Below are 15,018 nucleotides of genomic sequence, written 5' to 3' on the forward strand. Positions count from 1 at the left end.
TCTAAAGGAGGTAAAAGCATGGTATGAATTCGGGGCTCTTGCCTCGGTTTAACTACATTACCCAGCTTCCTAGAAATATCAAGTTTACCTAAATGGATCCAGGAAGCTGTTCATGTAACATGGGCAAACAAAGAATATTTGTCCAGAAGAGACATTTTGGAGTTATACTTTTTTAGTACAGCCCCAGAACCAGTAGGAAAAGGCTCGCACGAAGCCTTTCATTTTATCATAGCTCATGTGGGAAGATGGTCAGAGAACATCTGCCCAGAATTTCCAATTCAAAAAGTGCCAGAATTGGGAAAGGCTTTCAGCCGAGATCAGATCGGAAATATTGTGTTTGCCGTGTTGTTTGAGGGGAGGAAGAGTCCTTGTGTGCTTTGGGGGGAGGGGGCGTGTATATTGAAAAGAATGTGGTAGTGTTTAGGCTTTTATTTTCGTAAATACATGGGTGTGCAAGCTAGGGCCCATTAGTCTAGTATAAAAGGCCCATTAAGCCTATTAGTGTATTTATAACATATTTCGTTTAGGAAAGTTCGTGAAATTATTAGCCGAGTTATCAAAAAGTTCATATTTTCGTTGAAAATCAAATATTGATAAAAATTACGTCTCGGAGTATAAAATCACCTCAAAACTCCTTATTTTCAAAAATATCATAAAGCATCAATCTTATTTTAAATAATTAAAAACAATTATTTAATAAAAATATTTTCTATTTTTCAGCTCTCGGTCTCCGTTCCTCGATCGCATCTCGAATAACCTTTAAAAATACAGTTTTATGCATTCAAGTAAAAAACTACTTCATAATCATATAAACATATCAAACATAATTAATTTTAGCAATTAAAATCATTTAATTAGCTATTATCCATTTTTTTCTAGATTTGCATACAGTTGGATTACGTCGTTTTAATTTTGGACCTTAAGTAGTCCTACTAATGCAAAATATCTGGTTAAAACTCTTGTAGAAAAACTCAAGCGGTATCACGATATATTTAAAATCTTAAATCTACTAAAAATAAAGTCAGATCAGAACAAATCTCATCACGGATATATTATTTTGAGAACTTGTCTTACTAATAGCTCTTCTCCGACAGGGTATCTAACTCTTTCCAACTCTATAAATATCATATATTTTTTCATGATTTTATACATTCAAAAATTGCTAACAGTAGCACTATTTTTATCGTATACTTAAGTTTTGTCTCAGTACTGACTTAAGAATCGGAGGGATTATACCAAAAAAATTTCCGGTGCATTCTAGCTCTAGTTCGTCTGTGCATATCTGAGCTGAATTAAAGTTTGACCCATGCAAAACCAGCTTGCAATATTGAGTTCACCAGACCAAACTCAAGATACATTTTTTTAGTATCATAATATATATCTCATTTATCATATCCTATGAACCAAACGATATATTAATGTTATTAATATATATCACGTCATTTTTTATATACATAATCATCTTAAGAAAACGATGTTATAATACTAATCATATCATCATCTTCAAACTCATTTTAACAGTTTAAAACAAACAAACTCGGTTGTGAGATCAGAACAACCTATTTTATATTTCTGACCTAACACAACCTTAGATTTCAACTCATCACGTATAAAATATTGACCTGTTATACCACATTTAGAAATAATAATATATTGTCAAACACAAAATTCAACAATTGACTGTCGACATCAAAGAAAAGGTATCAGCTTTATAAATTCAAATTTTGACTGCATCAAAGAAAAGGTATCAGCTTTATAAATTCAACTACCAGTTTTTATTTCAATAGCAAAAACACCAGAATACATACCTCTAACAAAATTACTTGTTCTCCTAAAATACGCATTCTTACTTGTCCAATTTTTTTGGGTTTGTAATATAAAAGGGTTCCTATTAAAAAATCTGTCGGTTGTATATTTAGTAATCCAGGTTGTACTCAAATGCGTAAACGCATCATCAACCTCTCTTTTATTTCAATACTCATGGAATATTTATTTGATTTAATCTAATGTGATTAGGTGTATTTAATTGTTAAATTATTTTATACTTCCTAATTGTCGATTGCACAGTTGAAAGGATAAAATAAAGTTAAAACAAGTGTAAAAAAATGTTGAAAGGGATGAAATCGAGTTAAAACAGGTGGGAAAAAAAAACAAAGAAAAGAAAAGAAAGATGAACTCGGGTATGTTCCACACTCTGGGGCAACGCCGTGTAGAAAATAAGCAAGGAAGCAAGAACCCGGATAAACTTAAAACAAGGGAAGCACCAACGATCACAGTATATTCAAGTCCCAACTTGTACGAAATGCCATAGTCCAACGGTCTCGTCCTTTATAATTATAATAACGACCTATCAAGGTATAATTTCCAATGAAACCATCTGACAGTCAAACAAATAAAAATAAACCTGAGAATAGCCTGCCTATGCGGAGAATATTATTCATGGAAAACTAATAAGCAGGGCCATGGCGCTTGAGATTTACGTTAGTGAACAAACCCATATTTCCCAGCCAGAATACAAGTATAACAACTACGCTCGTAAGGCTTACCCACATCCACTGCTGCCATTTTTTCCTGTTTCGGTTGCGAAGAGGTGGAGGGGTCTTGTTTTGCTTGCTCGCAAATGAAGATTTTTTAGCCTTTTTAATTGTTGCGCAAGAGGAATTGTCACTCACTTGCATTTCTTCTTTGACGATATCCGTAGCGTTTTCACCAGTTTCACTGCTATCATTCGCATCTGTTGACGCAGAAGCAGCTTTCTTTCTCTCTTTCTTCCTCAATTTCTTCTCCTTCTCCTACACGTTTTAATAGATACTTAGTTTCATGCCGTTGTGCTTGGCGGGGAAAAAATATAACAAATAGCAGCAGAACAAGATCCATAAAGATTCACCTTTTCTTTAAGTTCCGCTTCTTTACGTGCTCTCAATTCTTCTCTCATTTGCACTTTCTCATCACGCCGTTTCTTTTTCTCTCGTGCCTCCTTAGCCTTTGCTAGCTGCTCCAAACGAAGTTCCTCTTTCTTCTTAGCTTGAGCCTCTTCCCTTCTAATTTCTTCTTCCTTGCGGGTCAACTCAGCTACCTCCCTCGTTTTCACAGAATCCTTTTCCTGCATCTCATCAGTGATTTCTCTACCAGAAACATAAGTCGAGGCATTACCTAGTTGAAGTATAGCAGGTCCCTTAGTTGTCACTATCTGATCCTTGGATTCCATTATTGTCTTTATCGATTGAACATCTGAGGCCACATTTTCGAAAGACATTTGTCGCTTCAGCTCCACAGATTGACATGGTATGGAATCAACATTGGTAGGTATCGAGACCATCTTATCATTTCTTTCTTTGTTATCATAAATGGGTAGGTTAGGAGGCTTCTCATCAGGACCTAGTGAACGAGCATCCAGAGTGCCCAATCTCCTCAGAGTACTCCTTCCGTTCAACCTGGCATACTCACTGCGAAATTCACCATTCCTGTTCCAGAGTTCCATAAACTTTTCCACCTGTAATTGAGACAACTCAATTAGCAAAGTTAGAGGTTCGAATTGACATAGCGAATAGAAAGAACAAATCACAAAACTAACCTGATTCAAACACAGATGATATAGTGTCTCTCTATCCCCGCTGAATGCACAGTTATTGACTATAGCTTCATCATCTTTGTACTCGACAAAGTACTTGCTCTGCAATGGCAAGTATCCAACAACTTATAAGCTTTTTCCTGCTATTTATCACAAACACGACATATACATTTTGCAAAGAAATCAAGATTGCACTGTTTATGTACTAAAAGTATCCACGTGATGCAATATTGCCATCCATCTTGATAGAATTAATCACTATGCTTAAAATAATAAAATGCATATATCAAGTAAAATTTATCATCACTACAACTTCAATCCCGAACTTGTAATGAATGAAGATGTCTGTTCACTATTTATTCTCTTCAAATTATGAAGCCCCCACAACAAGAACTAAAATAAAATTGAATGAACACTCCAATGAAACTGTGTAATATTTGATCATGCGAGACAGGGTTTGCTGCCTGTGTGTGTTAAAAAAATGTCCCGTATAACTAGTGATATTTGCCAGAATATCAATAACTATGAATGACTTTCTAGCACACAAGTCACCAACTTCTGGAGTATTCCACAATAAATACTGTGTGTCAACCTTTGAAAATGAGTACACAACTGCACTGAGGATAAGCTGGGATAGAGTGGGGGAGGGGCAACAACCATAGAAATGAAAAGTTAGCAATGCTGGTAATCTTTCAAAGCAATTGTCTTATTGGTTCTACTAAAGCTCCACAGTCAATCAATTCTGACACAAGAAGCAAACCTGTGATGGCATCATTTGATTCTTAAAGCTCATTCGAAAGTTAAAGTAGGGGCATGTAAAAGAGATGGGAAAATAAAATCCACTCTAGGACACAGAAATCTGGCAAGTAATAAAAAAAAATGAGTGAATAAATGAAATTCATTTATACTTCGCTGGTTTTTTCACCTCTTGGAACAACAAAATAATCAATTAAAAATAAAGATATTAATTCCAATATGTGATTTATCCAATGGGCAACCGCAAATGTTGACGCCAAATTAATTGTGATTTGTGATATAACCTTCAGACCAAATCAAAATGGTACTCAATACATTCCATGACCATTTACCAGTTAAGCAAGGGTAACACGCAAGAAAAGCACAAATAATGAGAAATATTTGAAAAACTGTTGATTGTGATGTAGCTGGGAAAGAGCCGCGCTGATAGAAAAAATAGGATATTGCGTGGTGACAAAATACCTAATCCATTATATTGATCTCCACAAAGAAATTAAAAAGTGCAGTTCATTCCTGTGTTTAGTTCTTTACTTTATGGTAGAAATGTGATCGGACGATAACAATTAGTTAATGTAAAATAATAATAGTGATTTAAACGACAAATACAAACTAAATCCAGCATTTAGGAAAACTTCATTCTTGTTTCCAAAAGGCCAGATTACCAAATGACTAGTTTGTCCTTCTATATTTTTTCGTCATTTAAATTTATTTAACACGAAAAATCTGGAGGTGCTTTAAATGAGACATTTAACACAAATTTATTTCTTTTTTAAGATTGTAAAATTTTATATTTCTCAAATATTGCATGTTCTGCAGCATAGTGAATAAAAGTTTGCAATGCATATGCCTAGGCGTAAGGCAAAGCAAGACCCAGCCTTTGTGCCTAGAAATATGTCAAGGCTCAACGATTCAATGAGGCCGTAAAACAAATGTTTTGGAATGCTTAAAACCCAATGCATGCCATAAATCAAATGATTGTGTATTTTAAATTAAATCCATGAGTTTTGTCATTCATATTTACTCATATTCTAAGAATACTCGTTTTATTATTGCTCGATTGTTTAAAAACTTCATATTACATGCTATTTGACATAAATTTCTTCATACATTTAAATTGTAGAACTATAAGTATTATTACTTGGCACATTTTATTTTGATAAGGTGCACAGCCTAGGCTCCAGGTCATAAGTGTGCCTTAGTGTGTTGTGTGCCGTTAATAACTACATTTGGCAGAGTTCATTTCCATCAGTTACACACTATTTCCATTTTCAGCAAACCAGCACCAACTTCTTGAACCATAAACTGCCATGTGATTTGAGAGTTTTCTAGTTTTATTGATTTGGGTAATTTTGATCAAAACATTGAAAGTGCAGAAGACCTTTCACTCTTATCATATGGAACCAAGAGATTCATCGAGCTCAAAAACAAAGCATGACGACATTCATAAATGTGAAGTTGACTTCTAATATTTCACTCATCAACATATAATGACTCACATAATTCTAAATCCAAGTCAGTGTTCAATTTTGAGTTTTCTCTTCTAGAGAGTGTCATTGGATCCTTATGGGTTCATAAAAGACAACATTTCTCATTAGAAGTAACTATAGCATGTTAATAAGTTCCAAATATTGAAAGAAGAGTAATTCTAATCCATACCTTAATTAAATCCATAAATAGTTACATGATACACAAGAAATATCTGGCCTCAATTTCCCTAATTATTCTATACAACTCATGTTTACCATAGTAATTTAACGGTCTTTTGATTTGCCATGGAATAACGTGGTATCTGAAAAAATACCCCCGACTTCTTTTAGTGCAAAATATATTGATAAATGGAAAATTTTATTATTACTTAAGTAGCATATTGAACAAAGATATCGAGATATTTAAAGACTTACTAGAAAAACGATTGTTTATACTATTGAACTTTCTGGCTAAAATAGTGGAGAATGTTATTGAGCAATCATGCGAGGTTGGTGCTCGAGAGAGACTCAAGAAATGTTACTTGTTTGCCTTAGTAATTCACGACAAGCCAAAATATTTATACAAGTTTTTTTTGAAGTACGTGTCCAAGCTCGAAGCATAAGGTAGACCATGCATGCTTAAGCTTTAACTAGAAGTGTTAAAAACTTGAATCATATTTTACTTTCAGCCAAATAACTCCAGATATTTTAGGCATAAAAATCCAAATCAATGTTTTCTTTTTATATTTTCATATTCTCTGATTTATATGCATTACCTATTTTGTTTGTCGGAGTCTCCTATGTAACTTATTCTTTAATTCGTCAAGTATAAGAAAATATGGTGCCCCTTGGTTAGGCTTCAACTATTTATCAGTTCGAAAATGTGGGATTAAATTTTATAGTGATTCTGAAGGTTCTTTCGACAAGTGTTCTAAAAAGTGGCGCCTGGAACCGCCTAGGAGCTGAGCGACCCTTTTGATAAGTGCTCTAAAATGCGGCTCCTAGAATCGCTCACCGCCTGAATTTGAGAAAGGCGACACCTCTATGCGTTGTAGCATAAATCGGCTGCGTAGACGGCCTGGGTGCCGTCTAGCCGGATTAATACATATATATTTTTTTAAAAATAGGATTCAAAATAAAAAGAGAATTAACAACAGTTATGTTTATAACACATTTATACTTTATCTGTCCATCACCTATTCCCAATTTAAGATTACTTCATAAAGAAGATTTTGTATCGGATGATGATGAAGAAGACATCATGGATTTTGTGTTTGAATCCAATATAAGGAAAGTGTTGGAGAAATATGAAGATGAACAAGAAGAAGAATTAGATATATAGGCTTTAAAAAATCGCTTAGAGCTTTTTAGAACACTGCTTTTGCTATAGTATTTGTACATGAATTTGAAAGTCAGTGGAATATTTTGGAGGCAAAGATAGACGCAGATTATAGGAGAAAAAAGGGTAAAAATGTATAATGATCGCTACGAAAAGATAAACTACAATGTATCCATTAATTTGCTGAAATGTGTGGTAATGTATAGGTTAAAAATTTTGGAACAAGAAAAACTGTTTTGTGTTAAATAATTAGTGGAGAAAAGCTCCACTATTGACTTCCTTGCCAACCTTGTTTTTTGGACAAGAAACAAAATCCATTATCGTTTCCATCAAATATATAAACCACCCAAATATGCCATTTTTAAAATGTTTGACTCACATTTAGATAAATAAAACAAACATATTTTTGAATAAAAAATTATGACTTCAACTTCAAACAAATTAACTAAACACCCTTAAAAAAAATAGAGTTTTTTGCAAAAACTACTTTCAACGTATCTGAGTTTGAAGTTATTAAATGCTCAACCAAATGTCACCAAAGATATTAATTGAATTTTTCGCTAGCACATGTTAATCTTTGAGTGGAATACTCTCCACTCTAAAGCAAAGTTAATAAGGATTCAAGAGACAAAGGAAAATGGATGCTCTGAGCTTAGGTGAAGGGGAGGAGTGTCCCTTGTTGAAGCACTCATAAAGCATAAAATTCTAGATAGCAAAAGTAATATATATTTCACGTAACATCAAACATGTACTTTGTAAACCATTGACAACAATAGAACAAATACTTCATTGTACAGACAAGTATGTATGATCATCATGGTCATTTCACTTAAGATTTGCAATCTCTGTATTTAAGGTACCCGTAGGCTTTAAATGGGCACCAAGGTGCACACCTTAACAAATGGCTATGCCCTGGCTTGCACCTAGACATAGGGAAATCGTGAGTTTAAATAATAATGTCCAAACCCCAACCAAACAAGGCCTATACCTTTCCTTGTAATATCATATTAACACAGTTCCAAATAGTATATACATCACAAGCATTTCTGATTTTAGACTTAAACTTAGCGATGTACATGTTCAGTGCCATGCGCCTTTCTAGTACCAGGAAACAGTAAACAAGTGCATGTTGAGACAAGGTCTTACCTTCTGTGACAGTTGTTTTCTCAAAGTCTGCCATCTAGCATATGCTGCTTGGCGAATATCATCAGCGGCTCTGAACTGAGCTTGCAGTTCCTTAATCTTCTTGTTTTCATCATCATATTTATTCTCAGCTTCCATGATTGCTGTTTGGGCCATTGACATTCTTTCTTTAAGGATAGCAAGTTCTTTCCTTAAAATCTGCACATGCCATTACATCATCATCATCATCATAATAATAATAATAATAATAATGGTATAATAATAAATAGCTGAGTTTTGGTTTTAACTATATGCAACTTTTCACCCTACAACTCAAAATTAACCTTGACAACCGTAAGGCATGAATGGTAGCACGAGTAACTGATGTTTTGAGATAAGTGCGAGCCTGAATGTTTTCGGGGTTTTATCTGATCAGATAAAGTTCAGACACATTAAGTTGGAACTGGACATGAGTTGATTATTGGGTACCCACAAAATAGACTTTATGTTGGGTTTGGGTAGGCATATTCTATTCAGGAACTAATAAGAAACTCTATAGTTTAACAGAACAAAAATGTACTATCACTGGAATATTTTCAGGTAAACGATCCTAAAGCATACTTGGAAAGAATGTCCAGGATGCAAATCTCAAAAAGAATCTCATTTCAAAGCATAAAAATGCATCCTAAAAGTTCCAAGATGCAATCTGACAAAGAAATCGGAACATTGAAAATGAGATTATAAACAACGGATGTTTTTGACTTTATAGACAACTAACCGAGGTCAGCTACATGAATCCTTCTTCGGCCTTGTGCTTTATCCCCTACTGTATCATAATCTATATTAAATAAATTTTATGCATGTTTTATCATTGTTAACCAATTCTTCTTTGGTCTCCCTCCTCCTAGGTTAATGTGTGTATTTGTCATGATCTCACATTGCCTAAACAGGGCATTTGTTAGTCACCTAAATACATGGCCTAACCATCTTAATCGCGTCACTCGAAGGTATGCGTACCTTTAAATGTTCTTCAGCATCCTCTCTCTGTTCAAGAGCCTGCTGGATTTCGCTTTGGCTACCCATGTTACAAGACAATTGTTCACCAAGCTGCTTCAGTTGCTTGATCTCACGAATTAACTCCTTTTCCTCCCTCAATTGCAGTGTTTCATGTTGTATCATATGTTCTATATTGTTTATCTACAATAGCCACAATTGAGTCATGCAAAAAATTATGAGTGGGTGATTTCTGACTGATGACTAGACAAGCCATACGCATTCAAACAAGTGCAAGCCTTTATGCCTAAAAGAGGGTGTAAAAATGCTTACCCGGATATCCATATCCTCAATAGATATTGCATTCTTGGCTTTGTTAATTAAAGACTGAAGAGAACTTATTTCCATGCGCTTTAATGCCACCAACTTCCGTAAGCTTCTGCTTTCACCCTTGGCATGTTCATAATCAACACCATGAATCTGATTGTTGGCCTAATACAAGAAGAACTATTGTGTAATCATTTGTCATTAAACATCACATAGAAAACATTAACTTGATGGATGGAGCTCTTACTCTTTTCTCCTGGATTTCAGCTTTGATAGCATCCCTGAGTTTTGTCTTCTCATTGACTTCTAGTTTTGCAGCCTTGAGCTGTTCTTTAAGATTTTCATCATTAAACCTTGGAATCCTAATAAAAAAGTTGAATGGCTTTGGCACAGCATCAACACTCACATCCTCTCCAGTGATAGCATCAGTACCGGAACCATCTGATGAAGCTTTTGAAATGTTTTCATTCTGAAAAAGTCCACTGTCCTCATTTCCTTGAAATAACGAGGTCTCAGCCTTACTTCCCATAACACCATTGATTTGCTCTCCCGCTTTTTTAATTTCAGCTGATTCTGCGATGATGTTGGCACAAACTTCTTCGTCAACAACAAAGTTATCTAAAACCATTACTTCACCTGGGACCGTGATATGACTTGCCGAGTCTATATTGTCCAAAGCAGAAAAATCATGACGTTCAGGTCCCAATTCCTGATGTGTCCAAGTATGTGGGTCGGTTCCATCTTCATATTTCCAACTTGAACCTTCAGCTCCAGCAGGGGTATCACCACCTCTAACGGTTTGCTCCTTTTCAATACAAACAACTGTTTCAAGAGTTGGGCCACAGCCTGAGCTTATGCTGTTCACACTAAATACTTCCCGGCTGTTAAGACCAAAAGGCCCATTCTGAACAGTGTGTGATTTTGCACCATCAACTGATGAAGAAGATGCAATCACGAACATTTCAGCATCAGAACCTTTATCTTCATTCAGAGCCTCATGAACCTCGCCACTTGAAGAGGTAAAGCTCTTAGACAGCACAGGACTCTCGGTCTCATTGTCAGAGCTCATGTTTTCATGGGAGACTTTGTTGAAATAAGAAAGCTCGCAGGGGTCTTTGGGATATTGAAAATCGTTTTCAATATGAACTACAAAAAACTCTTTAATTTTTTCCTTTGAGACCTGGCCGCAAACAGTTCTGAGATGACAATCCTTATTAATTGCCTCTTTTTTTCCTTCACCCCAGCTGCACAGTGATCCGTTTCCAGGGACTGTACTCCACTTCACGTCATCCTCTACCGCACCCAAAGCTAACTTTGCCTCTACTTCTATTGTCTCCATTTTGTCATCAATTAGATAGCATTCTGAACGTGGATTTAAGGACGTTTCTCGGGCAACTTCACCTTCCACTGTTTCCATAACCTTCCTTATAAAATTTATCTCATTTTCTTCCTCACACACATCCTGCAAATGACAATCAGCCACATCTACAACTGAAAGTTGAGATGTCTCAGTTGATCCTAACATAATTTCATGCTCACATACAACTTTGGTTTGAACAGAGATATTCACAGTTGACAACAACTTATTCATGTTCCCTTCCTCTCCTGATTTTGCAACCAACTCTAGGTTCGGAGCTTCAGATTCCTGATTCATGTCCAGACCAAAAGAGGATTCTGATACGGTCTGCGCCTCAACCTTTTTCCTTTCAGTATCTGCCACACTTTCAGTTTTCTCATTTCGATCATTGGCCTTCTCTGCTACATTTAATTCCGAGCTTTCAATTTTTCCCTTTGGATCCCCAACATGTTTAATTTCAGCTTCTGCCCCACATTCAGATTTCATAAAGTGATCGTCTATCTGATCTTGGGTGCCATCTCCATCCCCAAGGAAACTCTCTTGCTTTAAAGTGTCGTTTTTTACCACCAAAGGCTTCCAATAAGTTCTTTCCACAATCTCATTTTCCCTCTCCTTTAAAGGCTTGTTAACTTCATCATTATCGAAATCCAAGTTCCCAATTTGAGAATCCAACTCCGCGACGCATTTAGTTTTCAGACTATTCTCCTCGATAGTACCTAGGAAACCAACTCCACCCACAGGAGAAATCTCGTTCTCTACTGAAATGCCATTTACCACCATAGGATACCCATCGCTTGCCTCCGCTGTCCCATTCTTCCCACTCGTCAAAGACTCATAAACTTTCTCGTCAACAACATCCATTTTTACCCCAAAATACTCAACAGAGGACTTTGATTCGAGAACACTACTCACATCTACCGCAGCCACAACCTTAATTTCAAGGGAATCATCACTCTTGGCATCAGCCCCAGTGACAAAAACATAGGTATTGTCGGGATCACTTGCTAGATTTTCGTTGCCCATCACATTGCGATCAGGCTCGGGAAGATAATGGGTTGAGCAGGTATACTTACAAACCCCAGTTTCAGCCGCCATTCCGAATTCCCCAATGGCAGATCAAAATTATCTACAAAAAGAGGGAACTCATTCACGTGTATGTGTGTGTGTCTCTATATATAACAATCATCATGTAAACACGTATACGAACATGCAAGCTTGTTGAATTGAAATTGAAATCCGCGGAAACGGAAAAAAATGATGAAATAAAAGAGAGATACAAACATAAAATAAAATTGACGATTGCATGCATGAAAAGGGAGAAATGTAGTACCGGGAAAGGGACGAGGAATCTAGATCCGAGGCGTGGGACGAACTCGGAGATCCGGAGCGCCGAGAATTGATACTGAATTGAGTGAGTAGCCGAAGCCTCTGTTGACTGTCCAGAAGAATATGTGGGAACTGGGGAGGGCAAAGAAACAGCTGGCGACGGGAGAGTCCGCTTTTATATAAAATTACTCTACTGGGATTTCAAATCCAACGCTTCCATTTGCGTATTTATTATTATATATATTCTTTTTTATATATAACTTTTTGACTTTTCTAAAATAAAAAAAAAAAAAAACAGATGGCTTTAACTATATATGCAATAAAATGTTTGATAGTGTGCTTTTTAAAAAACTTGGATTATCGTAACTTATTTTAATTTACTAAACAAATGTATTATGTAAAAATTTGAGAGTTCGTGTAAGAAAATGTTTGATAATGTAATTTTTTAAAACTTGGATTATCGTAAGTTATTTTAATTTACTAAATAAATTTATTATGTAAAAATTATGAGAGCTCATGCAATAAATTGTTTGATAGTGTAATTTTTTAAAAAAAAAAACTGGGATTGTCGTAACTTATTTTAATTTATTAAACAAATTTATCATGTAGAAATTATGAAAGCTCGTGTAAAAAAATGTTTGTATTGGACCTAAATTTTGGCAAACTTGGAAAACTAAACTGTCGGTTGGACCAACAAATCCAATACCAAAAGCTCTCTGCAAATTCTAGAACTTTTTTTTAATTTTTTAGTTGAATTATATCGCATATTCCAGTATTTTTTTCACCGTTTCCTTCATATTTTAGAAATATTTTGTTGTTGTAAAAAAATGCTTATTCCGATTCATAATAGCAAAATTAATTTGGTTTATGTTCATTAATTTTTCCTTCAATTTCTTAAATTAATTTTCTAGTTTTTGTAGCTTATTGAGGGAGTTAGAACTAACGACCAATTCGACTCTCACGTTGTTTGAATTAAGAAGTCGGATTTCACAGCTTTGGCACGAACATGTTTTTGCAAATTTTTCTGTGCAGACAGTTTTGGCACGTTTAGTGGGACATCTGTCGGCAAAGTTAATAGGTGGGACCAGTCAAAAAATCTTTTCTGATGTGGAAGATCAGTCTAGGCTGCAACCACAGAGCATACTCAGAATTTTAAGAAATTTTAAACCAAGGCTCTGATACCACTTGTTGGTCCCACGTGCGGAATTTGAGATAATAAACCTGAAAATAAAGAATAAATTGGACACCGAGATTCACGTGGTTTTTACCCTAATAATTTTTAGGGGTTTTCCACGTAAATCTCGGTATCCAATTTATTCTTTATTTTCAGGTTTATTATCTCAAATTCCGCACGTGGGACCAACAAGTGGTATCAGAGCCTTGGTTTAAAATTTCTTAAAATTCTGAGTATGCTCTGTGGTTGCAGCCTAGACTGATCTTCCACATCAGAAAAGATTTTTTGAGATTTTTTTTATTAAGGCGGGATTATTTTGTCCAGTCTACTAAAATTGTTGTAGATATAATGGCTGGAAGGTACGAGATATCAAAGTTCAACGGAAGCAATTTTATGCTGTGGAAAATCAAGATACAAGCAGTTTTAAGAAAATAGAATTGCTTGGCGGCTATTGGAGATAGACCGGTGGAGAATACGGATGATGGAAAGTGGAATGAGATGAATGACAACGCTGTTGCCAATTTACACTTGGCTATAGCAGACGAAGTATTGTCAAGTATCTCTGAGATAAAAACAGCAAAAGTTATCTGGGATACTCTAACAAAGATGTACGAAGTCAAGTCGCTACACAACATGATTTTCCTAAAGAGAAGACTTTATACTCTTCGGATGGCGGAATCTTCATCGATGACCGACCATATCAACACACTAAATACTCTATTTGCCTAACTCACTTCCATGGGACATAAAATAGGGGAAAATGAACGTGCGGAGCTTATACTTCAAAGTCTACCAGATTCATATGATCAACTTATCATCAACATTACCAACAATATTCTTATGGGCTTTCTAAGATTCGATGATGTCTTAACTGCGGTTCTCGGTGAAGAAAGTCGGCGCAAGAATAAGGAAGATAGGTCGGTAACATCGAAGCAGGCGGAGGCTTTACCGATGATAAGAGGAAGATTTATGTACCGTGACTCCAGTGGGAGCCAAAGACGAGGTAGATCAAAGTCGAGAAGTAAGAAAAAAAATATTTACTGCTTTAAATGTGGCGGTAAAGGGTACTTCAAGAAAGAGTGTACGTGTATCGAGAAGAGTTCTCAAGGAAATGTGGCCAGTACTTCAGGTAGTGGTGAAATTTTATTCAGCGAAGCAGCAACTGTTGCAGAAGGCAGACACAAATTTTGTGACACATGGATTATGGATTCAGGAGCGACGTGGCACATGACGTCTCGGAGAGAATGGTTTGATCATTATGAACCAGTCTCAAGAGGATCTGTATTCATGGGAAATGATCATGCCTTGGAAATCGCTGGGGTTGGTACTATCAAAATTAAAATGTTTGATGGCACCATTCGCACCATACAGGAGGTACGACATGTGAAAGGACTGACGAAAAATCTTTTTTCCTTGGGGCAATTGGATGACATCGGGTGCAAAACTCGAATCGAGAACGGGATCATGAAAATTGTGAAAGGCGCGCTTGTGGTTATGAATGCGGAAAAGGTTGCTGCAAATCTGTATGTACTTTTGGGAGAAACACACAAAGAGGCAGAACTAGCTGTTGCATCAAATGGTTCAGGA

The 15,018-nt window shown here is 35.8% G+C and overlaps 1 protein-coding gene across 1 annotated transcript; it reads right to left on the minus strand.

Moving 5' to 3' along the window:
• Positions 1-2,280: 2,280 nt before the first annotated feature.
• LOC140982771 (uncharacterized) lies at positions 2,281-12,450 on the minus strand. The gene is made up of 8 exons (XM_073449463.1): positions 12,262-12,450; positions 9,822-12,057; positions 9,581-9,739; positions 9,272-9,451; positions 8,279-8,473; positions 3,575-3,673; positions 2,888-3,493; positions 2,281-2,792 (listed from the first exon to the last, which is right to left on the minus strand). The coding sequence occupies exons 2-8, from the start codon at positions 12,024-12,026 to the stop codon at positions 2,448-2,450; spliced, it is 3,789 nt and encodes a 1,262-aa protein (XP_073305564.1). The 5' UTR covers positions 12,027-12,057; positions 12,262-12,450; the 3' UTR covers positions 2,281-2,447.
• Positions 12,451-15,018: the final 2,568 nt, after the last annotated feature.

Source organism: Primulina huaijiensis, chromosome 8 (genome assembly GCF_012295235.1).
Source record: "Primulina huaijiensis isolate GDHJ02 chromosome 8, ASM1229523v2, whole genome shotgun sequence".
NCBI lineage: Eukaryota > Viridiplantae > Streptophyta > Magnoliopsida > Lamiales > Gesneriaceae > Primulina > Primulina huaijiensis.

Excerpts from the sequence above, each read along its gene's own strand:
- LOC140982771 (XM_073449463.1), bottom strand. The coding sequence starts at position 12,026 with ATGGCGGCTGAAACTGGGGTTTGTAAGTATACCTGCTCAACCCATTAT. Across the intron at positions 9,740-9,821 it reads CTGAAATCCAGGAGAAAAGA|GCCAACAATCAGATTCATGG; the intron begins GTAAGAGCTCCA and ends TTCTTGTATTAG. Across the intron at positions 2,793-2,887 it reads AAGCGGAACTTAAAGAAAAG|GAGAAGGAGAAGAAATTGAG; the intron begins GTGAATCTTTAT and ends TAAAACGTGTAG.